The sequence below is a fragment of the Clinocottus analis genome, unplaced genomic scaffold (assembly GCF_023055335.1).
Source record: "Clinocottus analis isolate CAN_PGR_092001 unplaced genomic scaffold, fCliAna1.0.p SCAF_5, whole genome shotgun sequence".
NCBI lineage: Eukaryota > Metazoa > Chordata > Actinopteri > Perciformes > Cottidae > Clinocottus > Clinocottus analis.
Window position 1 is genome coordinate 12,761,610 of NW_027176207.1, and position 26,779 is coordinate 12,788,388.

The window sequence follows — 26,779 nt, forward strand, 5'->3', positions numbered from 1 at the left end:
TTGAATTTTAGTGCATACATTTTCAAGGTATCCTGGCTCAACATAATTTTTAACTGAACAACTTCATATATAATGTAAACTAATACATTTGAAAAATAATGCATACATAAGTATATTTTTTTTTACGACGCACTGTTTAACAATTAGCCTACTTTAACTTTATTTGACTTTTTCCTATGCTTTTTACTCCACTATACTCTTTAAAAGAAAACACTTGGAACAGTTCAAAAATACATTGTTTCAGATTTAACCCTAACCACTATGGAAATAGTTTCAAAATGAAAATGCTTTTTATTGCTGAATCTTGAATTTATTCAATTCAATGTGGCTTGATTGGTATGAAAGTTTAATAAAATATATTGCCAAAGCATCAACATAATAATATTTTTTTGATATACTTGTACTTTATGTACATTTTGTTGTATTATATTTTAGTTTGAGTTATTTTAAAAAAAAGTTCTTACATGGGTGTATGTGAGATAGAATATATATATATATATATATATATATATATATATATATATATATATATATATATATATATATATATATATATATATATATATATATATACACACATATATATATATATATATACATATATATCTCTCTATATATAGAGATATATATGTATACTATATACATATTCTAAATTAGCATCCATTAAAAAATCATTTAACTCAATAAAGTTCTGAAACATATATATATATATATATATATATATATATTTATATATATATATATATATATATATATATATTCTATAATCAATAGTGCTTGGCTGGGGGTTAGCTGGCTGGAAATTAAATTCACAGGTTACATTACTGAAAAAAGGTTGAGAAGCACTGTTCTAAAAGTACATCAATGATGATAAACCTAAAGGGCAACAGCGCTCCCCAGTGGTGTATTCGCAGGTGAAACGAGAATCGCTCAGTTTGTCCCTTGTTGTGTTCCGTCTTTAGTCCCACGCCTCGCTGAAAGTGCTCCTCCCCTGTCTCTCCGGCTTTGTACACCGCGCTGAACCCACGCCGCGGCAACCTTCTCCAAGATAACGGGGCTGCTAAATATCCGAAAATGGCTCTTCACGTTCCCAAAGCTCCGGGCTTTGCCCAAATGCTAAAGGATGGTGCCAAAGTGAGTTCAAATCGGTTTGTTGGAGTAGTTCGGCGGCGTTTAGTGTCTGGTTGTTACCTAGCATGCTAGCTAGCGTTAGCCGCCGAGTTTGCACGCTCATCCGCAGTCATGTGGGAGACTTCTAGAAGGAAGCCAGGCCGCGTCTCGCCTGCGCCTCTTCACTTTCCTCTCTAGAACTTAAACATGCCACATGTGTCTGCAGTGTTGTAACATCAGGTGTATTGATGATAACAGAGGGTTGTACAGTTGTCACACCCAGTTAGCTATGAGCAAACTGTTATAGCTAAGAGTTTGGTTGTTGGCTGCGTATGGCTGCTCAGAGATGCTTTTTGTTGTGGATTAGCTTAAGCGCATCTCTCATGATGGTTTTTGGCCAAGTTGCTTGTCCCCTGGATACTGCTGATAGATTCATCAAAATCTCATTTCATTTAATTACTATTTAGAAGGCCAGAAACTATTTGTTTGACATGAACACTAATGAGATAACTTAGCTAGATTGGTACTTTAATAATCCCGCAAGGGGACATTTTGTCGCTACAGCAGCATTTATACATGCCCGTAAAGCAATATTAAATATAATAATCCACAATGTGTAAACGGAGTAATATTAAACGAACTAACAACACAATAGTGCTAGATGTAGCCCAACAACATTGTAACGGTTTTATAGTTGAGTGATTGATTTGGCTAGATATGTTTTATTGTAAAGTGTTATTGCACTGGGCAGGAACGATGTCCTGCATCTGTCCTTGTGGCATCGGAGCCGGATGAGTCTGTTGTAAAAAGTAAATGGTGGAGACGAGGGTGGTCCAGGTTGTCCAATATGGATAATAGTTTCTTCAGGAAAGAGATTAGATGCAATTTAATTCTCTACAAAAGTCACAGCAGTTTTTTTTTCTCCGTTGCAGCACTATTCAGGGCTTGAAGAGGCAGTGTATCGTAACATCAAAGCCTGTAAGGAGCTTTCTCAGACCACACGCACTGCCTATGGGCCAAATGGTAAGTTCTGCACCCCATCAGTAAGATGCATTTTTATTAAATCTTTAAGTTTTTACTTAATAAAATGTATATTGGTGATACAACATTATCAGTCATGTCAAACTATGACCGTGTCTTTCAGGTATGAACAAAATGGTCATCAACCACTTGGAGAAACTCTTTGTCACTAATGACGCAGCAACCATTCTCAGAGAGCTCGAGGTAAGGAAACTGCATAGTCTTGTGTAACGTATTGCATATGGGATTGAGTTATTAAATTTAACTGTTCCCACAAACATCATTTGTTTTACAGGTGCAGCATCCTGCCGCCAAAATGATTGTAATGGCGTCCCACATGCAAGAGCAGGAGGTTGGAGACGGTACAAACTTTGTCCTGGTGTTTGCTGGAGCGTTACTGGAGCTGGCTGAAGAGCTTCTTCGAATGGGACTGTCGGTGTCAGAGGTGACCGGTTTTGTCATGCATGTTTGCTGATATAACGGTCTTGTAACAGATATTCATACAAAACATACATTTTTGCATTCTGAAGAAATGTATTTTGTCATTTGCTCAATGTCCTCTTTCCTCTTTGGCTCAGGTGATTGAAGGCTATCAGAACGCGTGTAAAAGGACTCTGGAGATCCTGTCAGACTGCGTATGTTCCTCCGCAGAGAACCTACATGATGTTAAGGAGGTGACCTCTCTCATTCGTACAGCCGTCATGAGTAAGCAGTATGGCAACGAAGACTTCCTTGCCAACCTCATCGCACAGGCCTGTGGTGAGTTAGCAAGCCAGACTACTTAGGTCATACCGTAACCAACAGCACACTTTCAATATATGTGATAGTTAAAGTGCCATCTCATCCTTATGCAAAATTACCTCTTTCACAGCCATTGATAGTTGCCCAGTTTGTTCTTTTATAGTAGTTGTTTTTAATTCTCTTCCATAAAGACCTGCCGTACTCAAACATTTTTTTAAATGGCAGTTCATACCAAAAAGGTTTCCAACGCCTGACCTGAACAACACTTGCTGTTCATAGTTAAATATAATTTAAGTTGATCGTAATATTAATTTAGAATTTCTTTAAGTATTTATTTTCTTTACTTGTTTATCCTACAGTGTCCATCTTCCCAGAGTCCGGAAATTTTAATGTTGATAATGTCAGAGTTTGCAAGATTTTGGTAAGCAGCATTATCCTTTGAATATATTCTGTCTGTGTTTGGATGCGTTGTTGGCCTCCAAGTTAATGTCTGTGGCGTTTTCAGGGTTGTGGACTGACGGCCTCCTCCATGCTCCATGGTATGGTTTTTAAGAAGGAAGCCGAGGGGGACATCACATCAGTAAAAGATGCGAAGATCGCAGTCTTCTCCTGCCCCTTTGACTGCATGGTGACAGAGACCAAGGTAATGAATATGTTGGTCTCTCTTGGATGCTTTACCAAATTCTGACCCACAAGAACTAAAATACATTCAGCTTAGATTTGATGTTTTCATAAATGCTGGCCACCTAATAGGTTTGAGTCTGTTTCACATCTGACACATTTAGGATTTGACCTAAAATGAAATCATTTTGGCATGTCACATCAGGAAAAGCTCAGGTTTAAATGATATACTTGATGATGGCTGAATGACATTTAGCAGCTTCCGTGTAGCAGGCTGTTGTTGTGCATGCAGGCTTAATGTCAGTGTCGTGACTCATGAAAGTTTGAAGTAACACGTGTATTTTTCCTTTTTAGTAAAAATGTCTGCTGTGAAAAAAGCCTATTGCCAGGAAGTTTCTTGCCACAGGTGCTAAAACTAATATTTTTCTCATAGGGCACAGTGCTGATAAAAAATGCAAAGGAGCTCATGGACTTCAGTAAGGGAGAGGAAGATATGATGGAGACTCAGGTGAAGGCCATCAAGGAGTCTGGTGCCAACGTGGTGGTAACTGGGGGGAAAGTGGCTGACATGGCACTGCACTACGCCAACAAATACAACCTCATGGTTGTCAGGTAAGACCCACATGACCTTTGATGATTCAAATAAGTGGAGAGTTACCAAAACATTTTTCCATCAAAGTTTCATGAAAATGTCTTCAAACACATTGGGGAAGACGAGAGATGCCTGTGTTGACATAGATTTATTTCAACGTCAATGAGGTAGTATACCTTTTTTTTGCAATGTCCTTAATCCGCATCCTTCTCCCATCAGGCTTAACTCAAAGTGGGACCTCAGGCGGTTATGCAAGACTCTAGGAGCTATTGCACTGCCAAGGATGGTGAGTATCGTCATGTTTTCTTCAGATCAGGTATCAAAGAAACGCAACATTATATCATATTTAATAATGCTTTTTTCTGTTTTTTTAGACGGCCCCAACTCCAGAGGAGATGGGTCACTGTGACAATGTGTACCTCAATGAGGTGGGGGACACTCAGGTGGTGGTCTTTAAACACGGTAAGTCATTCTTTGCTCCAACCATGAAAGTGTTAATTTTAGACCAGATATTTGCTCCATTTGAGTCTTAAACTCAATATATTGTTTGGTCATGATTTGTTAAAACAGAGAAGGAAGACGGTATCATCTCAACGGTGCTGATCAGAGGCTCCACTGACAACCTGATGGATGACATTGAGAGGGCTGTAGATGATGGAGTTAACACCTTCAAGGTTCTGGTCAGGGTAAGTCAAATCACTGTAGGCTTTTTGGAATAAGAAATATAATAAGTATACATTAAAGACTCTGTCTATTTTAAGTTGTTTGCGCTGTCATTTCAACACAAATTGTTTTATCATTATTTATAAGTATCAACAAATCTCAACTGTCAAGTGAATATGTATTTACTTATTTTATGCCTTAGTGTTTCAGCTGAACGCTTCAATTTCTTTCAGTTTCTGCTTGGTCTGCACAACAGCTACAGTTTCTGTGTTCTTCCCTGTCTATAGGACAAGCGACTGGTACCTGGAGCAGGAGCCACTGAGATTGAACTGGCCAAACAGATCACCTTATATGGAGAGGTATGCAGATTTGAGTAAATACACAGACTGTTCACTGGGTTCAGACAAATGCCTTTCCTTAGGGATTTTGCCCTTTTTGTCTTCACTGCAGAAACATGATTTTTTTTCTCTCTCCCCACTCCCCCACCCCCTACCCTCACTGTAGTCCTGCCCGGGTCTCGAACAGTATGCCATTAAGAAGTTTGCTGAAGCCTTCGAGGCTTTGCCACGTGCGCTTGCTGAGAACTCTGGTGTGAAGGGTAGCGAGCTCATCTCAAAGATGTACTCTGCACATCATGAGGGAAACAAAAACATGGGATTTGACATTGAGGTGAGTGTGTAAAGGAGAAGATGCATTTTAAATGAAGTGTAGTCTATTGGCTAATTTAACATTCAACAATGTGGCTAGTTTTAATGCTTTGGTTCTGATAACTGATATTGTGGATGTGGTGTTGTTTTAGGGAGATGGCCCTGCTGTGAAGGACATGCTTGAAGCTGGCATTCTGGAGCCTTACCTTGTCAAATTCTGGGGCATCAAAATGGCCACCAACGCTGCCATCACAGTACTGAGAGTTGACCAGGTGTGTACAAAAACTCACAAATACTTGCAACACAGATGATTAAAAGCAACTTCCAAATGAAGGAACTTACTGGCTGGTTCAACTGTATACACGTTTTTCTTTTGTAGTTTGTGTATGGCATTGGAATAATAGTGTATTTTAATGAAGGAATTGGCTTAATAACTTTTTCCTCACCAGGTTATATACACATAAAGCAGATGACTTGTTACAAACAAATTATTTATCTTAGGTTTTAATTTTTTGACCTGTTTACAATTTGATGAAAAACCCAAATGATATTCTTAAATTCAGCAGGTCGAGTGTTATTGGGAAGGCCTTTGTGAATTAATAGTCTCCAGGTAGTTGACGTTAGTGTGTGTGTATACATACATGTGCGACGCAGATCATCATGGCTAAAGCTGCGGGTGGACCAAAGACACCCAAGCAAAGAGGCCACTGGGACAAGGACGATTGGGATGAGGCGCCTGATAATTTTGAAACTCATCATTAGAGGGCACACGCTCCCTCCTCCGTCAGTAGGTCCTGGAATGAGTGTGTGTTTTATTACTCACACAGATGTGCTCATGGGACACTGAATTTCTTTTGCCTGTCACTACTAACGGAAGCTTCTCTGGTGTTTTTCAATAATACCAAGTGTGACACTGACAGTGGACTAAATCACTTATTTAAACCTGCACAAAACAGATACAGTATGGTTTGATGGCATGCCGCATGAACTCTTTATTGCAGTGGACATCCTCCAGCAAGTGCATAATAATAAAAAAAAGTAAAAAATGTAATATAATTTGATATGGAGGGAACATGTAAAGGGGTGGCTTTGTTCTCTGGAGGGTCATTTTCCTCCAATTACTGTCAAGACATTCTACTTCATCAAAAATTTTGGAATCTCCACTACGTCCACTTACTCAACTACTGCCACGGTGTGCGATTATTTACACCATCTTCAAGAAAATTCTCATTCAGATCAAATGATGACCATTAACTGGTACAAAGTGCCATGATATTTAACCGGATGGGGGTTTTATTCTTCTCTTGGTACATATATTTATATTTCTTTAGTCTTTAAAGCATTGATTGCAGCACATTTTCTCTTTTAGCATATGTATGCCCATATATGTGTACAATTATTTCATCATCATAGATGGCCCACTTTGGGATTCAAATCAGCCCTTTGACTTGGAAAATATTGCCCTTTATCATTATTCCACTGCGGGACTAATAAAGTATTATTTTATCTCTTATTTGAGCCTGACTTTAAGTTAAGATTTTTCACACTTTTTTGATTTCTCTTTTTCTTGCCACACCCACTGCTGCCAGCAGGTCTGCCTCAATTAACCAATCTGTAAATGTGTAACCTGCCTGCATCCGAGTCAACCGCCTGCTGAGAGGACTTCTGCGCTTTTGGTTTCCAGACAACTGACCGCTGTCTTTTCTCCCTGCAGATCATCATGGCTAAACCAGCAGGGGGACCCAAACCTCCCCAGGGGGGCAAGAAGGACTTTGACGAGGATGACTGAAGCTGATGCCTTCCAGCTGCTGCTGCCCCTTTCTCCCCGAACGCTCCCACATGGATTGACGAAACCTTTTCTACTTGTTTATTTAAAGCTCAACAGTTTGGTTTATTTTGTAGAAATTACCACACATTGATTTAAGAAATGTGAAAGTCAAATGTTTGGATGGCACTGTTTGCTTTATTTGTTCTTTGTCCCAAATAAAAAGACACTTGGACTGTCATGTTTTTGTTTGGATTTGCATCAATTTACCCTTAATGTTGCCTCGTGGGTTTGCTATTAACATCGTGTTGAGACGGCAAGAATATGCATGCACAGGTTATTTTTAGAACAAGTGATCTGAAAAATGAATGAAGTGCTCGATTGACCATCTTGCACTCCAGAATGCATTCATAGTGTAATTGATGCTTTTATTATGTTCCCTGCGAACAAAACCAACATGTCGTGCTTTGAGATTTGCCATGGTCATTTTAATTTATACGTAGAATAGATGTATGCGCCTCTGGTTACACCGAGCAGCAGGGGGAGCTGGACTCCAGGCCGCGGTCTCATTGGACGGCGAAGATGTGGGCGGATTTGCGCCGTGGTTGCCCATACTCGGGATTAACTTCTTTTCATGTCGCCATATCTGTCACATTTCTGCACCGGAGAGGATACTGCAGATTGTTGAGAAAGCTTCTCAGTCAGCGTCTTCCTACCTTTTGAATCAGTCTGTGTGTTGTGCACAAAACTGTTGCCGGGAAGGCGCGTAGTTCCATGTGAGGTGCCTGGATGAGGAGCAGACGGTGCACGGGGCCGACGGTGCTGCTGTCCCGTCACACCGATGGGGGCCGACGGGAGTAAAAACAGGAAGGTGAGTTGAGTCAAATTCCTGGTTGCGGAAAGGTGTGACGCACGGAAGGGGGGATGAAGGGGGGGCGGGGGGTTCCTGTTTCCATGGTGACTTAGAGACTATGTGCTTCCTGGGGTAGCCACGACGGTGCTAATCCTGGATCGCTGCGTTTAAACGTTTTATTTAGAAATATATTTAGATTAATTGTAATACAATTGCGTGGTTAATGATACATTTGTAGTGGATAGTGCTTGATAGTGGCCCCGGACATCGTTTCTGTTCTCTTCATAAGTACCTTTTTAATCTTTAAACCTTTACTTTGAAAAAGACCTTTTCACTCTTCCGGTATTGACGATCTGAAATCTATTTTCAATTAAACGCCTTATAACAATGTCCAAATCAAACCCTGCCCTTGCTTTGCCTCAGACGTCAGGCGGATGGGACATTGATTGCAGTTAATTCTGCTAAGTGACGATAGATTTGCCATTTCATTTGGCTCTGAAAATAACATCCTGCGTGGTTGATTACACACATCCTGCACCACAGAGCATCAGATCTGTTGTTGTACAGCTCGGGGGGATGGTTGTGTGTGACTGGGTCAATGCAGATTGGATGTATAACAAGCCTTATTTTTTCTCTCTTGTTCAATCTTAAATGTAAACTGGAACAGTGAAGTCCACGGCAGCTCCATCTGTTCGTTGTAGTGGGTTGCACAAGGCCACAAAGTGAAATAAAACTGACCACTTTGCAAATGTAATAAACATTACCCCTGTATTACCCATACATACTGTATTCCAACTGCATAATGTTTGCACTGAGCAATGCATACGTTTCCCCGGTTAAAACAGTGACTATAAATATATTGTTAAACGGCCTCCCTTTCGTCCTGCTTAGCTTAAACCAGCAGTGTTGGCTCATGAGTTTGTGGGTTGTGAAAATGGCTTTTAGCAGGACACACCTGCCTTAATGAGTGTTGATTGCATAAAACACAAATGAATAGTAGAGTTGGACATGCAGAAATGCTTATGAGGCCCTCAAGATGTTGGTAGAAAAATCCCCAAAAATATATTCATGGACGTGATCCATATTGTGGGGTTGCACCTGCAGCACCACCTCTTATTCTGTACCATAACACTCCTCTGTGCATTCCTCGACCTTTGTCTCCCTTACAGCGGTCAGCTGAAGGGCAGGAAGATGAGGACTTCTCATCTGGGTGGCGTGGCTTCCTCTCCAGCATGGGTCTGTCTATCCCAGCAGGCCTATGTCGCCTGGCCCCTCCTGCCCTGCGTCTGGGCCAGCATCGAATGCTCCAAAGCAAGGCACCCGACATCCCGGAGCACGTCCTGAGGCTGGCGGGAGTTGGCCCAGGCAAGCTGAGATCGGAGTGGAGCCTGCCGGGTTTCATTACCTTGTTCCTGCCTGAATTCCCTCACAAAACTGTGCCTGGGCACGAACACTTTCAGGTAAACCTCAATTCCAACATAAATACATATACTTACACATAAATAATGAGTAAGGCTTGATCTGATAGGATAATGGCTGTGTCTTTGTGTCGGTATCTCTCTTTCTGCCTCTGTGACTGCGTTTCACTCAACCAGGTGTTGAGTTACATCGCCAAAGGTTCGTTTGGACCCATCCTGAAAGTGAAGGACAAGACCAAGCAGAGAACATATGCTGTCAAAGTGAGTCACTTTTTAAATGAGTTTATATGATTGAAATGAACAGCCAGTTGAAAATAGTCTTAAATTATAAAATGGAGAGTATTAGATTAGGTTTGGCATACTACTATTTTGACTTCTGACCTGTAAAATTGACTAAAAGTGTATTATTAATTGCCAAATTATTGTTCCGTCAGGACATGTCATTTTAAATGTTACCATCAAGGCTTTTAATATACAAATCACTGCAATTCTAACAGTAAACTGTAATAATTAAACTTGGGTTTTTATGCATGTCAAAATTCCTTGGAGTCTGAGTGTGTGTTGTGTAGTCTTATTTCATCTCAGTATTTTTGACGTCCAACAGGTTATTCCTAAATCAGAGATTCTACGACTTGGGGTGTTGGAGCAGTCAAAAGAAGAAGTTATTGTCCAGGTGAGTTTTCGGAACAGCTTGTGGATTTTTAGAAAAACTAGCATCTTGAAATTTTTCAAATATTAATCTTTGGATTGGTTTTGGAGTTTTGTATCCTAAATTAAAACTAAATTAGGCTCTCTAAGCTGTCAAAAGGATAAACAGTTATGTTTATACTCAAACTATCACAGGGGGCCGTGCAAATTTATATAAGTCAGGAATTTCCTGTTTCACATGAAGGTTACCTTCTTTTTTGCAATCAGTCTCTAAATGTTTGCAGAATTAAGATCTAACTCAAATGTTGAACGTATAGAGTTTGTGAAAAGGAACATCAAATATTTCATACAGATAATATGCCATTACACATATCCAATAATGAAGCGTGTGCTGTGTCTGTATTCAGACCTCATTTGATATGTTGTGGGACACATTTTAATTGGTCTGAGGAGAGGATACATTTTACCTATTTTAATTCCCTCTTATCTCAAAAATAATGCATCTGTGATGTCTAATTTTAACCAGTTTCATTTCTAATTCCAAACATGTCAATTGTGAGCCTTTGAATTAAACCAACAACATCGTAAATTGTAAGTAATGTCAAATCTCAGAAAACTCGTCAGACCCAGTGAGGTTAGAAGTATAGAGCTCTCTTAGATCGCTGGCCAGATTGGAGATTTTTCAGGTTGATCTTGGACTTTTGCCCGCAGCGCCAGGTTCACCACCCATTTGTCCATGACCTCCAGGACTGCTGGCAGACTCAGCGCCACCTCTACATTAGTGAGTCAGCCAGAGACTATAGTGACCCAATCCAACCCAGATCCACTACCCAAAAACCCTCACTCCACCTGTTTTCACCTCAACACTGCTAGTCTTGTCCATAACCTCTTCACCATCCCCAACCTGACACCAAGATCAGAAGAACCAAATACATGAGACCCCTACTTCCCCTATTTACCACTGCCTATATCCACTCTGTCCACTATTCCTCTCCTCCAGAGCATTTACCCTTTTTTCCAAATCAGCCACTGACCAGAAAGTGTGACCCAGTTTGTTTGCTACCCCACCTCCTGCGAAAAGAGAGCAAAGTTAGCCCGGGGAACAGATGTTGAACGCTGCTGCAGCTCAGCAAGAACACGTGTCACAATCAAAAGAGAGGACACCCTTGCTTGCTTATACAGTGAATCATCACTGAATCATAAAGCATGAATGTAGATATGGGCCATATTTGGAGCAAATCAAGACTATTTAAAGCCATTTTAATGTATTACAAGTAGAACGGGATTATCCATTAATCCACACACACACCTATGCCCTTTTTTTTTTTTTTTTTACCTCAACCTACCTTTTTGCCTTTGTTTTCTAAGACTGTGTGCTTGGCAGAGTGACTAAAAACAGATTACAGTAAATCGCCTTTGCTTGGTTTGTAGATAAATATAGTTTTACTCTCTCCTCACTTCCAGATTGTTCTCCTCTTTTCTAATTTCTTTCACCAGTGTGTGTTCCACTTCCCGCTGACCTTTACAACTCCTCACACACCACATTACATGACAGAAACATGTTTTAATGCTGTCTCTCCGACCACAGTGTGTGACTACTGCAGCACAGGAGACCTGTACACCTACTGGCAGATGATTGGTCAGTTCCCAGAGGACACAGTGCGAGTGTTCGCAGCGGAGTTGGGATGTGCGCTCGGTGAGTATGTGCATACATATTTACCACCTAACCTTTATCCTCAAATATCCTAATTGTATCAGAGGTGACTACAGGAAGGTTTCCTGAGCTAACAGTATTTAAGTTTAAGTAATTATAAAAAAGAGGACTCATTAAAATGACAGGAGCTCTCAAAGGATCTGCCATAGCAACAATGCAGTGGCATGGATTTTAGGTGTGTCAGTAGGATTTAAAACATTTTAGTTATGTTTTAAATTTGTTTTTCTTCTTTGAGGTTTTTGTTTTGTTTTTTTGCAGGTTTTCTGCACGACTTTGGGATAATTCACAGAGATGTGAAGGTAAGACGGGGAGGTAATTCACATGTTTTGGATCAACTTGACAGACAATGTATTCTGATTAATGGAATACATAATGCAGAGACATGTATTTATTTTAAACCAAGAGTTTGAATCTGGCTTTAATTACCAGGGAAGTTTTATTTCTCTGTTGTTTCAAACATTTTGCCATCCAACATGAGAATCCAAGACACCGCTTACAAGACATCATCCATTAACATGGAGGCAAAGCATTGGTTATAACTGTATAAATATGCATATCTTCATAGGAGCAAATAGCTAAGTCACATATACATTGCGCATCAAGTAATAGGAGAAAGAAAAGAAATGCGACAGGCCAAAGGTTTATCCAGATCTACTTCAGACCGGATCTATTCATTAACAGAAGTGGTTCCAAATCTGTCAACACGTGTACATTTCTGTTTGCTAGTCTGTCCTGTGATGCTGGATTTAAAGTGTTTCTTTTGTACATCTATATTTTTTTGAAGTAGAATTATATTGAAATGTATCAAAGCAGTTAAAATACAATATATGATGTGTTTTTTCAACGTGGCTATTTACATTTTCAATCTCAGACTACAGATGACATGTTATGGCTTTTATTTTTTGTATGATTAAAATGCCCAACTTTGTGTGTGAAATAAGAATGAATTATCAACTTAATAATGAGAAAAATAAATCTCATGCTCAGTAAAATCTGCTACAAGAATATTTTCCTTATCATAGTTAATTTGGTACATTTGTTATGTAATATGAATGGGTGGCTAATTTAGTCATTTTGGCAATGTTTTTGTAGATGGAGAATATCCTGCTGGCAGACAATGGTGAGTAATAACCAGCAGAGAGCAGCATACCTCCGGTGAGAGTAGAACTTTCCAGAGAACGTTCTGAGTGTGCACATCTGTCACTCACTGCACATTCATGCAAACAGTGCATACCATTCCTATTTATATATTTTATACCAGTTGTAACTGCCTCACTAAGAAGAATCTCATGTCACGCATGAATAATGATGAGGATGAATTGATATGTTCTAGGACACCTCCGCTTAGCTGACTTTGGTTTGTCCCGTCGACTGGAGAGAGGAGGAAGAGCTTTTACCATTTGTGGAACCATCCAGTATATGGGTGAGAAATATTCGGCAGATGCTGAGGACATATTATGTTTTGTGCATTTAAAAAAATCTGTCATACTGATGAACATATATATATATATATATATATATATATATATATATATATATATATATATATATATATATATATATATATATATATATATATATATATATATCAATTTACATAAATATAGTACATGCAGTGCTGTGAGCATGCTCTGTCTGCGTTACAGCCCCAGAGGTGCTCAGTGGCGGACCCTACAACCATGCAGCTGATTGGTGGTCGCTGGGTATCCTGCTTTTTTCATTGGTTACTGGGAAGGTGAGCTCTTGTTGCCGGTAGGCTCGGCATGATGAGCAGATATTGCTCACAGTCCTTCTATTCTGTGACGTAGCTGAGATTTTAGCTGTTGAAGAAGGTTGTGTAGAATATTCATGCGTTCTTCATGAGGTACATTTACATTTAGTTTAAAGGACTCAAAGGGATTCATGTTTTCTTAAATTTGGTCATTAAAAGCATTGTGTTTTGAGATGTAAAAGTCTAAAATCTGGCCTTTTTCAAATGAAAACACCCTAAATTATTTTTCTTAATGTGCCTAAAACTCTCCTCAGTTCCCCATGCCCCCAGAGCCAGACCACTGCAGTATGCTGAGGAAAGTGAGGTGTTTTCCCTATGAAATGCCCCTCAGCCTCAGCTCCCCACTGGCCTTGTTAATAACGGAGGTAATTACACAAAGTGCCATCATATTACGACGAAACCTGAAAATCGGCACTTCTCACTATTTGATTACATGCACCAGTATTCACTATCCACTTAGTTTGGCTTGTTGGAAATCATATCATGACCTACGTTTCTCTGACCAGCTTTTGTGCAAAACTCCGACCCGCCGCCTGAGGACCCTCGATCGATTCAAACGCCAAACGTTCTTCTATGGAACAACTTTTGACCTCACCCTACTGCAGCGCCAGCCTGTGGAGGTAACAGATGAATCTCTGAACTAGTTTGGTTGTTCAAACATCAGTCAGATTGTGATTTTGGGGAAAGCAATGTTTTGTTGTGGTTGTTGTCACTGTTCAGGTGATTCTGGAGCTGAGAGAGAGACCAGACCGAGCTGCTAAAGCTCGACGAGGCCTCACTTTGTCTCTGCAGCCTCTCAAAGGATTTGACTACGACTCATTCCTGAGCCCTCCGTCCACACCAGATACACAGCTGGATGCCACCGTACAAACCCACACAGCTGCACCATTCCCCGGCCCCGGACTCCCGCTGAAACCTCCTCAGGAAAAAGGCCTCCGTAGAGAAGTGTTTGTGTGATGGACTTTACAGTTTAAAGTATGGTTTCCAACACACGAAAAGCAATGGCTTACATGTATGTATTTCTGCACACTTATTCACCCTTACACACAGGTGTGGGGCACCTTGTACAATGTCTTTTTTAGTAAAAGCCAAAATTGCAGATTATGATTTAATTTACTTAAGTATAGTTTAGAATGGAAGTTTTATATTTTTTGTGATGTGCTGAACATAATTTTTTTTACTGGTTTGCCTTTCTCCAATGAGCACCTTTTCAAGCCTACTGGATTTGTTCAACAGTTGGGCAAGAAAGATTGCACTATTGTTGTCCACCTCTTTTAAGTTTCAAGTGACATTGTCATGGCGGCCCTGTTATATACATTGCTATCAAATTCACCTCAAATGGAAAAGTCATGCTGGTTGAAGACAATGCACAGATATTGTTCTTTTTACTTCGAGTTTGATGTGGTTAAGTAGAAATCCATTTAAAACTTTTCAGCAAAATTAGTGTATTTCTGAACTTCTGCCTTCATTTTATCATTGCATAATGATACAACTTTTGACAGAAGTGGATGAAAGAAACTCCTTGCCTCGTCTTCTCAGTGATTATGCTGTAACCTTGACTTAAAAACTTATTCTGGACTTAACCTCTCCCTAACTTGACCTTTACTGCCTTCATACTGTGGCAGGATTGTCTCTCCCCCTGTACTATCCAAAGTCATGCAAGCTTCACAACATCAGATAAAGATGTGAACGCCTTCAACATCTACTTTAGTTTGAATCATTTATAACCTGCGACTCAGGGGAGAACCCACCAGTTCTCCCAGATAAGCCTGGATTTTGACTCCAAGACGGCATCCAGCTGTACTGATATATGAGCTGAAACTGGAAGGGTTGAATGAACAACAGTATTATACCTCCAGTTAACATTTAGTTAGTATAGGACTTTTTTTTGTTTAAGGCTGCCGTAACCAACCAATAATCACACCTCCATGCACTTACCCGATCATCAGATTATATTACGATTTTACAAAGTATGCCCTGATGTGTACCCAGAATGCCTCACATGTATGTTTCTGAGCAAGCTTTTTACTGTCACCAAAAAAAATATTTATAAAAATCCTATTTATACATTTTATGGATGCTATTTGATGTTATATGTTATGGTACATTGTATTTTTGTAATTACCATGTAGCACAGATGGAATATTAAACTCTTACAAAAACAGCGACCTGCTGATTTGGATATTTTGTCCAGATGAGAGTCATTGCTTCTCAATTACACCACGTTGTTTCTGCAGAAATATTACATGCCTGTATGTTTGGTTTTGAAAATACATTTTGTACAGTATCCAGCAGTGGACATATACTGAAATGTGCTGTACTTTAGTAATGTGTAGTATATGCTTCGACTTCACATTTCAGAAGATACTATTGTACTTTATACTTCCCTACATTTATTTAAAGCTTCTGTTACTATAGTTATTTAATAGATTAGTATTTTAGAATCAACATGTAAAAGATGACTTATTTTTATACAGCACATTAAACTATCCAACAGTATGTAAAGTAATTATTAATTGGGATTTTTACCTTGACCAGCTTCAACATTACAGTTTTCTATAATAAATGGCTGTATGTTTTTTTTTTTTTTCATGGAGCATGGATGGTAGACAGGTCAATATTTGGGGTGGTATTCTCTGAAGTGAGAATTTAGACTAAGTTAACTTGCAGCCATTAGGACCATCAGGAGGTAGAAATATTTTGACAACAAATAAATATCTTGGCTCAGAGTATTCAGCGAAGGTAGACACACAGCTGCTCACAAACCACTGAACTCAATCCTCTCCAGCAAGAGTTAATTTAAATGTCTACCCAGGGGTTATAGATAAATAACTAATCAAATTATTATACTCAGTTACACTGAGTGACTTGTAACTTGTATTTCCTGTACTGTCTCTCCTTTTCCCAATATAATCATATATAAATATCTGGGTTTGTTTGGGATCTCATTCATAAAAAGGTCAAACCTGTTAGTTGTATACCTATAGTATTGATTCTGTTTAATTTGAGGCCTGGCACTGTAGGATCATCAATACGCTTTTGTTGAATTTATCTTCAAACTGAGGTAAAAGCTGTAGATTGAAAACGTTTCACATCTCTTCCTGTTTTCTTCAAAGATGCAGAATCATGCTGCCTCTTTGAAATGTGATGCTACCCGGCGCATGCGCGTTCGCCACTCAGCGTTGGGCCGTCACGTGACGCGGCATTGACAGCTCCGCCCCCGGCTCGAGGCTTTCGTAAAGGGTCACGTTGCGCTGCAGCAGTGAAACAGGAGACCACACCGCATCCTCAGCACCCTGCTCACCTGCTCTCTCTTCGCTCAGACACCCATCAGCAGGTAAGAATCAAACTCTCAGACACTCTTCATGTGTTATTGATTCATATATCGAATATATCGACGATGGGGATGTGCTGCTGCTCCAACGTTTCAACCTAAAGCTAACTTTATCTTCGAGTCTTCTCGTCAGCCATGCATGTATTGCCATCGTCACCTGTGGCTCAGACCTCCTCATATATTCGCCTGCGAGCTATTTCATTATCCACTCGTAGAGGTAGTTTTATTTAAAGTTGCGTATTTCACTCTGCCGTCGAAATATGCAACAGGAAGGGCACACAAACGATGACCTTCAAAGATGAGATTGGTCAGAAGAGAGCCTGTTGCGTTTGCCCTCTGTTTAATTCAACACGCCCCAGGATGTCATGTGCTTATTTAGTGTGGATAGTGGTTATTCATCCGGATGGCAGCAATGCAGGTACCTATAAGTGTGTATCTGTCCCTGAGCACGTACACCTCCATGGTGTGATGGGAGGAGTTTCTGGCTTCACACATCGATGCTTTGGTACAATCAGGCTTCATCTTATATTAATAACACTCGTACATCTTCACTGTTCACACAAACGTGAATATGTGCTGTGTTTTTTAGTCTTGTATGATAAACTGTATATATTTGGGTTTGGGCCTTTCGGTCAGACTAAATAAGTAGTTTCCTTATGTGGCCTTGGGCTTGAGATGAAGGACATTTTTCATTATCTTCTGACATTTTATAGACCAAACGACGAATAGATTGTGCTGTAAAAATTTGGCACACTAATCAATAATGAAGATAATAGCTAGTGGCCATGCTATATGAGAATATTTTAAACCTGCATCTGATAATTCCATCATCGATTAATCTTTAAAAAAAAAAATCTTGAAAAATGCCCATAAAAATATAAGATTCAGTTTACAATGAATTAAGGCTAAGAAACTCATACAATTACATTTTTGTTTTAAAATGGGCATACATTAGTTGGCATTTAATATAACAATCGCTCATTATTTTTCTGTAAATCAACAAAATGTTTAATCAACCAAACATTCCAGATTAAATAAATTAAAAGGAGGTTCATCCATGAATGTACATCTGTAAATAAAGTATAACATAAAAACAAAGTATAGATAACATATAATACGATATAATTTATATTTAGTTTACATACAGATTATATATTATCAAATTGCTCTTTTTTAAATTAATTTAATATTTCCTTCTTAATATGGTCAACTTGTTATGCAAATTGATGATTTAAAAAATAATTAAATGTTACCAGTGTTTAAGGGGCGGGGCCTCTGTCGCCTTGTGTAATCTGCACATTTTCACCAGTGTCCACCTCTCTCTGAACAATGCATGCAGCCTTGACGTCTGGCTCAGGTTGTTGAGCTGCATGGGAAACAGTGCTCCTGCTAGCTCTGCTGGAGCTGAGGATAGAAAAACAGGAGCGTGCATCAGTGCCAAGGCCAGCACCCCGTCTGGTAACAAAATGCAGCCCTCCAAGCAGGCTTTTTAAATTTGGACTAGAGCTGCCCTGTAGGAGCCATTTCACGTCCTTTAGGCTCATGCAGCTTGCAAAGTAGACTAACCGAGGCGGGTAAACCTCAAGACGGGGATAATAATACAAACGAGGCAACAAGGAATATGGTATATTTCCCATTCAAACAGCCATATCCCCTGCACCTACTTAGATTTATAATATGAAAAGTCTATAGGTGCTCGTCAATGCCTACAGCCAAATACTAGGCAAATGTAGTCAGCAAGCTTCAAATATATTGCAGTTTCATGCTTGCTGCAATGCTTCACAAATCACCTGTTGCGACATGATTGCTATAGATGTAGATTCTGGAATGAGTTTGTTGTTTTACGCATGTGTGGTCTCGAACTGCATCCTGGCTTGGTAAGTGGGCAGCATCAGTTTTGTAAAAAAGGATTGATTGACTGTTGTAGAGTGATGTAACCACCCTGTTCTTTTTTTTCTGGTGAAAGCTTAATAAATGGAACAGATGAAAGAACCAGATATGTGATGGCTGCGTTGAAAATGGGTTTCCATTTAATTATATAATGGCATCACAATGTTGAATCTGAGTGGTGTCAATGTGACCAGTTTTCCCCTGTAATCTATAACTGTAAATTTGATCTGCAATAAGATTGCTGACATGTTAGCATGCATGTTAACAGTCTTGAGTGGTTCTGCATGACGCCACAGAGGGGAGTTGGCTGTTGCATCTTGATGTCGCAGTGCAGAAATGGTGTTGGAGGCCGACCGGTGCAACAGGCTGGAAACATGCAGAGGGACACGATGGAGAGACAGTAAAGACAAACTAAATATTAATCTCAGCTGTCTCTCTTTTTCTCAAATTGCAGCCAATTAAGATTGCATTTTTTTAAATGAGAAATCCAAAATGACTTCTTTTTAAGGTGAACTGCATTGTAAAAGCTAAAGCTGTCAAATTGTGCAGTGACGTCAGAAGGTAACCCCTGCAGACTGTCTGGAAGATAACCCTCGTCAGTGGCATTGTGGTAATGGCATTAGAAAGGTGCTACTTCAAATCATGTCACAGCGATATTTTTGCTGATGATTAAGATGATTCTTCAAACAAGCATCTCAGTGTTTGCGCCGCTGAAGTGCCCTTGAGTAAGTGGAAACATTTAATTTCATCCCTTTTCTTGAAAAAGATTAACAGACCATCAGAAATCAAATTTGAAATTTGTAATGTATATCTCATTGATTTCCAGGATATACTAGCTTCAGCGGAAGCTCAATCAATAATAAATGAAACATTTTTAATCAATAGATTATATATTTACTTATATGAATATTTGTAAAAGAACATTATCAGAATTCAAAATCTACTTGACTTTAAAGTTACTCCACACCTGGGAAATTGGTTGGTGAAGCATCTCAACTTGTTGACAAAGCCATTATTACATGAAGCGATAAACGTTTGCCTCACTTATTGGATATGTGGCAGTTGCTAAATCGGTGTAGCAGTCTTCCTAAACGTAATATTATATTTCATGTAATAATTTCATGTGACGTTGGTGGAGGTGTTTTAGGGTGTGGCAGCTGTCCCACTAAAAAACACTCATCACTCATCCAGCGCTGCATCCGCCAATAAATAGATGTTGGCAATAAATCAATATATCATTACGGTTAGTGTGCCGCCATTTTGTTAACAAAATGGCGTTAACGCCTGTCACCAGCATGAAGTGGCTAAATGTAATAAAGTATAGCTGTATTTTCAGAGCATACAAGATTCAAAAGGTCTCACTCTAGTTTATTTCCACTGTTTCTATGACACAATCCTCTCCTTGTAGACCGCTTGAGTAGATTAGGTGTACTGCAGGACACGTAAATAAACCTTTCAATCAATGACTGCAGGCCTCAAAGCTGCAGTGCGAGGACCTACAGCCGGTGATCATTATTGAGCTTGAGGTTCGAACTGGAGCTTTGTGTTGTTGTCAAGATATAAATTGTTGTTCTCGGAAAACTGAGACTGTCAAAAAAATATTATCTTCACAGTTAATGTTTTAATAGCTGAAATAGTTTGTGTTCAGAATGGCTGCCACAACAACATTCATTTACCCACCAAATGACAGAATGAATGAGTAGAAATGTGCATTGTCTTACTATACACAGTACATATATATATATATATATATATATATATATATATATATATATATATATATATATATATATATATATACACTGTCAATATTGTTAACCAGTGTTTTGCCACCAAACCTGCTCCAGGCTGATCATATATCAGAGGTAGGTCACACATGCAGGGCATTGTCCTTCAAGGGCCTCTTTCCATGTCTTCCGGCAAAATAAGAGAAGCCTTTCAGCTCTATATTTCCAATTGAAAAGAGGACGCTTTTGTTTTAAAGCATATTTGGGAACTACCCTTTGTGTTTGACTGAGCATTCCATAAAATGTAGATTTCACATTGTCTTGCAAATTATTTTGCAATGTTTCCTCGACAGAAACTAACTTCAATTGACCTAAAGTCGTTGAAAATGTATTGTTGGAGCACTTCACAAAAGAGAGCAGGTATTTGCTGAGCATGACTTTTGTCTGGCTGGCAGTGGAGCAGGGATGTACATACATAAACACACTAAAGTCACACACTTTGTGCCCTTGCCCTTTGTTTGGCCTTTATCAAGTGTAAATAGCCTCTCTTATTCACTGGAGAGGTCTACATGCACCTCATGCTCCCAGTTTAACTTTTCTACTCGGGGGACGTAGTGTCCCCTACACGCCTGGCCTCTTTCATTTTATGGAGAATGTGACTGTTAGCAGTGAGCCGTGCCTGACAATTGTGTTGCGGTAGCTGCATGCAGATTTCATGAAGAAGCCTGTGGGTGTGTGTGTGTGCTCTAAAGGTTGTTATCCCACAGCGTTAATCTGAGGATTACCACAGAGGATGTAGGGAATGTCAGACAGTGTCCAACCAAGACCAACCAGGCTCACTTTGACATCCAGTGGTCAGTTTATTGTTGATCTACACTAAACCCTAGTAATTTATTTTTTGTGTTCCAAGATACAATGATAAAATGATATTAGCCACTAAGGTAGAAGCTTCCACCCAAACAGATGTATCTATAGCTGATCCAATATTATGGCACATGCCGGGGTACTTGCGATGTTGAACGAAGCTATAACCAGTGACGTTGTTCGCTGGGAGTGGCTTGGCAACTGCTGCAGTTCACTTGAAAGAGAAGTCACTACATGTTCCCTGGCAGAGTCTGCGTTAGTTGGAGTGATGTGTTTCAGTAATGTGTGAAAATGGGAATGTACAAGCTCAAATGCACGCTTGTCTTGCCTGCGCCCAGTAGCCTGCCTCGGTGAGCACAGCATGAGAAACTAGATGGGGGTGGAGAGGATTATAAGACATGCATTAATCAAAGCAAAGGCATGAAAGGCAGCTACTTGCACAAAGAGAGATATAATGACATTAATGGGAAACAATAGTGTTGCTGAGGAGAGCGAAACGAGCAGTGCTGCATACAGTCCTGCTGCTTCAATGAGGAGTGTCAGCAGAATATATAGAAGCTCTGTTGCATAATGACTACCTCTCTGTCTTCTGTGCTTCCAATGGGATGGGAGGGAGGGGGGAGGGTTACATAACTGCTTATTTACAACAGAGTGTAGATGGGAATAGGAACAAAATAATCTGGTTTAAAGTGCTTGTGTGCATGTTAGCACGTCGTGATAGCGCTGCTGCAAAGAGAATTTATTTCTTTGAGTTGTCACAGTCATATTCAATCCTTCATGGTATGAGTCTCAATTTATTTCTATTTACATCCCACATTTATTTACTCTCAGGAATCAGGAAGCACATTTTCTGCTCATAGTCATTGGTTATCCTCATGCCCTTATTGAAAAGAGCTTAGTGCTGCGGCGAAATACCCATGTGCAGCGAAGTAGACAATAGAGGGACAATAAAATGAGGCCGGCGTTGGGCAGTCTTCCAGTTCAACACGTCGTGAAAAAATGTGACACGCTCATGGCTTCTCTCCCTGTGTTTCAGCCACCATGACTCACCAATACCCCGCACTGACTCCTGAGCAGAAGAAGGAGCTGCAGGACATCGCAGAGAAAATAGTAGCTCCAGGAAAAGGCATTCTGGCAGCTGATGAATCCACCGGTACGTGTGCGCGTGTGTGTGGTTGCAAAATTACAACATCACTCAGACCTTTCTTGTGAAGTTCATCATGAAGGAGAAACAATATGTCACAAAAATCCCCAGTCCTGATCTTCCACTGCTCAATTCCGTTTTAATTTGAATCATGACTGAATGCCCGTGTGTGTGTGTCTGTTGCTAACAGGCAGCATGGGGAAACGTTTAAACCCCATCGGGGTGGAGAACACAGAGGAGAACAGGCGTCGCTACCGCCAGCTGCTCTTCACAGCCGACCAGCGCATCGACAACTGTATCGGCGGGGTCATCTTCTTCCATGAAACCCTCTACCAGAACTCAGACGATGGCACTAACTTTTCCAAGCTCATCCGGGATCGGGACATGGTCGTTGGCATCAAGGTATCCAATACTCAATGTTGCGGTCGATAATTTGAGTCATAGTTTAACCTCCAGAGTAGACCTCTTAAGTTGGGAAATAGCAGGTTTCGTTTTTCCGAAAACAGTAGACCTGAGTCTTAGAAGCTCAAACTCATTTCTCAGCTGTTTGATTTCCAACAGTCAAGGTGTTGGTACTATACTACAGCCAAGTATTTCAGTTCAGGAGTTAGAAACATCATCATTTGTTTTGCTAGTAAAGAAAGACTCCAACGTGTATATGAAAACACAGACTCCTCGTCAGCGTATTTAGACACACACAAACACACTTGCGAATCAGGTTGTGAGGACCAACTGGGGGGGATTTAGTTGAGAAATTCATTGGGATTTTGTATCATACGTGGTCACATTATATTAAAAAAAAAATGGTTCACTTGAGAATTTTAAAGTGATACCTTATCACATGCACAACATTATTTCCAACTGTTTCTGCTTCTCTCTGAACAGGTGGACAAAGGTGTTGTTCCTCTCGCTGGAACAAATGGAGAGACCACCACTCAGGGTACGTGATATAAATAAACAACGTTAACATAAAACCCCTGCTGTGTTTCTGATGGATGGTTCTGTGGATGTGTCGGAGTGCAGGCTTGGACGGGCTGTCTGAGCGCTGTGCGCAGTACAAGAAGGACGGTGCAGACTTCGCCAAGTGGCGCAGTGTGCTGAAGATCAGCGACACCACGCCTTCTGAGCTCGCCATCATGGAGAATGCTAATGTTCTGGCACGATATGCCAGCATCTGCCAGCAGGTTGGTGTGAGATTACTGAGGAGGGTTTTATTTGGTACGTGAGGGCATATGATCTTTATATAATATGAAAGTTTGCCTTCAACATAAACCTGATAATATCTCCTAGAATGGTATTGTTCCTATTGTGGAGCCTGAGATCCTCCCTGACGGAGACCATGACCTGAAGCGTTGCCAGTATGTCAGTGAGAAGGTGAATATACTGAAGAGAGATAGTGTGTGTGTGTGTGTGTGTGTGTGTGTGTGTGTGTGTGTGTGTGTGTGTGTGTGTGTGTGTGTGTGTGCCACAAACCAGTGTAAACGTCCTATAAAGTTTCTATCTGACATACCTTCGTCTTTCTCCTGCTACTAGGTCCTAGCTGCAGTGTACAAAGCTCTGTCAGACCACCATGTGTACCTGGAAGGGACACTGCTGAAGCCCAACATGGTCACGGCTGGACACGCCTGCCCCACCAAGTACAGCAGCGAGGAAATCGCCATGGCTACCGTCACCGCCCTGCGCCGCACCGTGCCTCCTGCAGTCACAGGTCAGACAGACAGAGAAGGACAGATATAAAAAACAAAAGTTAGTGAGGTGGGATCTGTATGCTATGTCAGTGAAGTGAATATGTATGTCTTAGATTATTTTCAGATATATTTTCCTGCAAATTATTCTGTGATTTGATGGAGACATTTTTGAGACTGTTATATTATAGTTCTATTATACTTAGTGTTTAGTTAGCTGCATTACGTTCAAAAGCAGTTTCCTTGAAGCAACTGCTCTGTTTATACAGTTTGAAGTAAATATGCATTTATTATTATTATTATTATTATTATTATTATTATAATGGGAATTGTTCTGTATTCATTGAATAGTCTGCTTGCGTGTAGAACTGACCTGCTGTGCTATGACTCCAGGGTATGTAAGCTTAGCATATAATTGGATTGAATTAATTGGATGCATACCAGTTGAATGCTGCCTCCGTTTTACGTTTGATTAGTGCCAAATTACAATACTGTACTTTCTGTAAAATTTACATAAGAAATGATTAGAACATTATGTGGCATATACAGACTTGTAAAAGGAAGCATTACCACATAATTTATTGCAAGAGAATGTATTGATATATTTGTCCCACCCTCCTACATTAAGAAGGCCAGATAATTTCCATCCATAGAGTTTAAGGGCTTTAATGTTATATAAAATCAGGTATGAGAAGATAAATAATGACTGTATTTGCTTGTTTTTTCTCAGGAGTGACATTTTTGTCAGGTGGCCAGTCTGAAGAAGAGGCCAGCGTGAACCTTAATGCCATTAACAACTGTCCACTCGCCAAGCCCTGGTCCCTGACTTTCTCCTACGGCCGCGCCCTGCAGGCCTCCGCCCTGAACGCATGGAGAGGAGAGCTGAGCAACGAGAAGGCCGCAGCCGAGGAGTTCATCAAACGTGCAGAGGTTGGATTAAACCGTGAACTGTAAGAATTCTACTTAAACTTCCTTTTTACAAATGATGTTAATAGACCTTTCCTGTCTCTTCTTCAGGCAAACGGTCTGGCTGCGCTTGGCAAGTATGAGTCTTCTGGAAGTGGTACCGCCGCGGGACAATCCCTCTACGTGGCAAATCACGCCTACTAAACATCTGCCACATTCAACTGTGGTCGAGTTATAGTCTTATATCTGCTCTGCTATTCCCCCTCACTCCATCAGTCACAGACCTGCGCTGTCTACTGTACTTTAGCGTTGTCAGAGTTAATACAAATTAAATAATTAGAATAATGTATTTAAAAACATAATGTGAAACTACCGTACTAAAGGGAACATGCTGTTTTTTTCTTCTTCTATACAACCAAACCAATCAAAACTACTTTGAGACAATTTATGAATGACGCAGAAAAGTATTTCATGTCAGGTCAAAGATAGGAAGCCAGAGGCGAAATTTGAAAAGTAGAGCACGATAAAGTCAGTATTCAATTCATGCCTCTTCTTAACTGCTCCTGTCTTGCTTTCTCCCCCACATGATAAATCTTGAGCCGCTCCCAAGCAGGGAGGTGTGTCTGTGCGCGTGTGTGTGTCGGTGTTTCGCTTCTGTCAAAACGCAGTATTGGCTCGTCCCTAAAGTGCTCTACTAACATCCTGCCTACAGTGGGACCAACTGATCATTAGTGACATCGGCATATCCATTAGGGGACAAGAGAACAAGACAAACAGTGTGAAGACATTGACTTCAAGAGGGAGTTGATCTTTTGAGCAACTGTCCGGTAGTGCGGAGTGCTTGTTGTACTTTCAGAAAGCCGTAGCTCCAGCAGAGGTCTGCCGACCCTCACCAGAATTCATCTTTATCTAATCTTTCTGTTCACTCGCCTATAATCACCACTAATCAGAAAACATCTCGTGTGTCTATCCTCAGTATAACATTATCTTTAAATTACATACAGTAAATTAATGTATTCAGTTGTGTGAAGGTGTCGATATTATGTGATGCTTGTGTGTGTCACCCCCACCCCTGATTCCCTCCAGCACGCCCCGACCGGAGATGAGATGGTTTCTATTGACATAATGTGGACCAATTCGTGGGGTTAGCGGCAGGGGAAATCAGTCACTGCGGTGTTGGAATACTGTGATGTTTGTGATGTTAATATTGTTCTTGAATCACTTTGTGTGTCAAATAGTGGAGAAAAATAAACTTGAGAATCCCAAAAATCTCTTTGTGTTACATTATTGAGTCTATTCTGATAATGTTTATCCCAATATATAGCAATGTTACGCTTTATCCTTGACACTTGTGACAACAGTGATGCAATAGCTTTCTAGTATTACATTATATGGTACTATTATTGATGTTTTCCTTGTACATTGGTGTTTGGTGCATTTTACCGATGTAGAAGTCTATGGTTGTGCTAATTTCAACTACTCTATACTCTTGTTGATTTAATATACAGTAATACATAATATTCTATATGAAAATCATATGTGTGTAGCCTAGCTGTTCTGTGCAAACCACACTTCTCCAGAAGGCCACTTTTCATGAGCTCAGGAAAACAGCATTGTTTCAAAGAGGGTTTTAAATATTATATTTTAGTTTCATAAGTATGAAAAT

At 40.1% G+C, this 26,779-nt stretch overlaps 3 protein-coding genes across 5 annotated transcripts; all 3 read left to right on the top strand.

Annotated features, from left to right (window-relative positions):
- The first annotated feature begins 986 nt into the window (after positions 1–986).
- On the top strand, positions 987–7,400 carry cct8 (chaperonin containing TCP1, subunit 8 (theta)). 3 transcript variants are annotated; one of them, XM_068601240.1, is made up of 16 exons: positions 987–1,134; positions 2,043–2,133; positions 2,255–2,334; positions 2,426–2,575; positions 2,709–2,889; positions 3,231–3,292; positions 3,377–3,514; positions 3,926–4,104; positions 4,304–4,370; positions 4,459–4,546; positions 4,655–4,770; positions 5,035–5,106; positions 5,252–5,416; positions 5,547–5,666; positions 6,049–6,181; positions 7,109–7,400. In XM_068601240.1, the coding sequence occupies exons 1-15, from the start codon at positions 1,075–1,077 to the stop codon at positions 6,154–6,156; spliced, it is 1,677 nt and encodes a 558-aa protein (XP_068457341.1). In that variant the 5' UTR covers positions 987–1,074; the 3' UTR covers positions 6,157–6,181; positions 7,109–7,400. The 3 variants fall into 3 exon arrangements, with proteins under 3 accessions (XP_068457341.1, XP_068457342.1, XP_068457343.1); XM_068601241.1 differs by having other exon boundaries at positions 6,049–6,177; positions 7,109–7,193; XM_068601242.1 differs by lacking the exon at positions 6,049–6,181.
- A 342-nt stretch (positions 7,401–7,742) lies between these two features.
- rskrb (ribosomal protein S6 kinase related b) lies at positions 7,743–15,707 on the top strand. Its single transcript, XM_068600726.1, has 13 exons — positions 7,743–8,030; positions 9,182–9,472; positions 9,608–9,691; positions 10,035–10,103; positions 10,790–10,859; positions 11,667–11,774; positions 12,051–12,091; positions 12,885–12,912; positions 13,126–13,215; positions 13,439–13,527; positions 13,818–13,928; positions 14,070–14,183; positions 14,284–15,707. The coding sequence occupies exons 1-13, from the start codon at positions 8,001–8,003 to the stop codon at positions 14,518–14,520; spliced, it is 1,362 nt and encodes a 453-aa protein (XP_068456827.1). The 5' UTR covers positions 7,743–8,000; the 3' UTR covers positions 14,521–15,707.
- Positions 15,708–16,764: 1,057 nt separating this feature from the next.
- Positions 16,765–26,382, top strand: aldocb (aldolase C, fructose-bisphosphate, b). The gene is made up of 9 exons (XM_068600001.1): positions 16,765–16,900; positions 22,415–22,531; positions 22,713–22,924; positions 23,408–23,462; positions 23,546–23,706; positions 23,813–23,896; positions 24,056–24,230; positions 24,938–25,137; positions 25,225–26,382. The coding sequence occupies exons 2-9, from the start codon at positions 22,420–22,422 to the stop codon at positions 25,315–25,317; spliced, it is 1,092 nt and encodes a 363-aa protein (XP_068456102.1). The 5' UTR covers positions 16,765–16,900; positions 22,415–22,419; the 3' UTR covers positions 25,318–26,382.
- Positions 26,383–26,779: the final 397 nt, after the last annotated feature.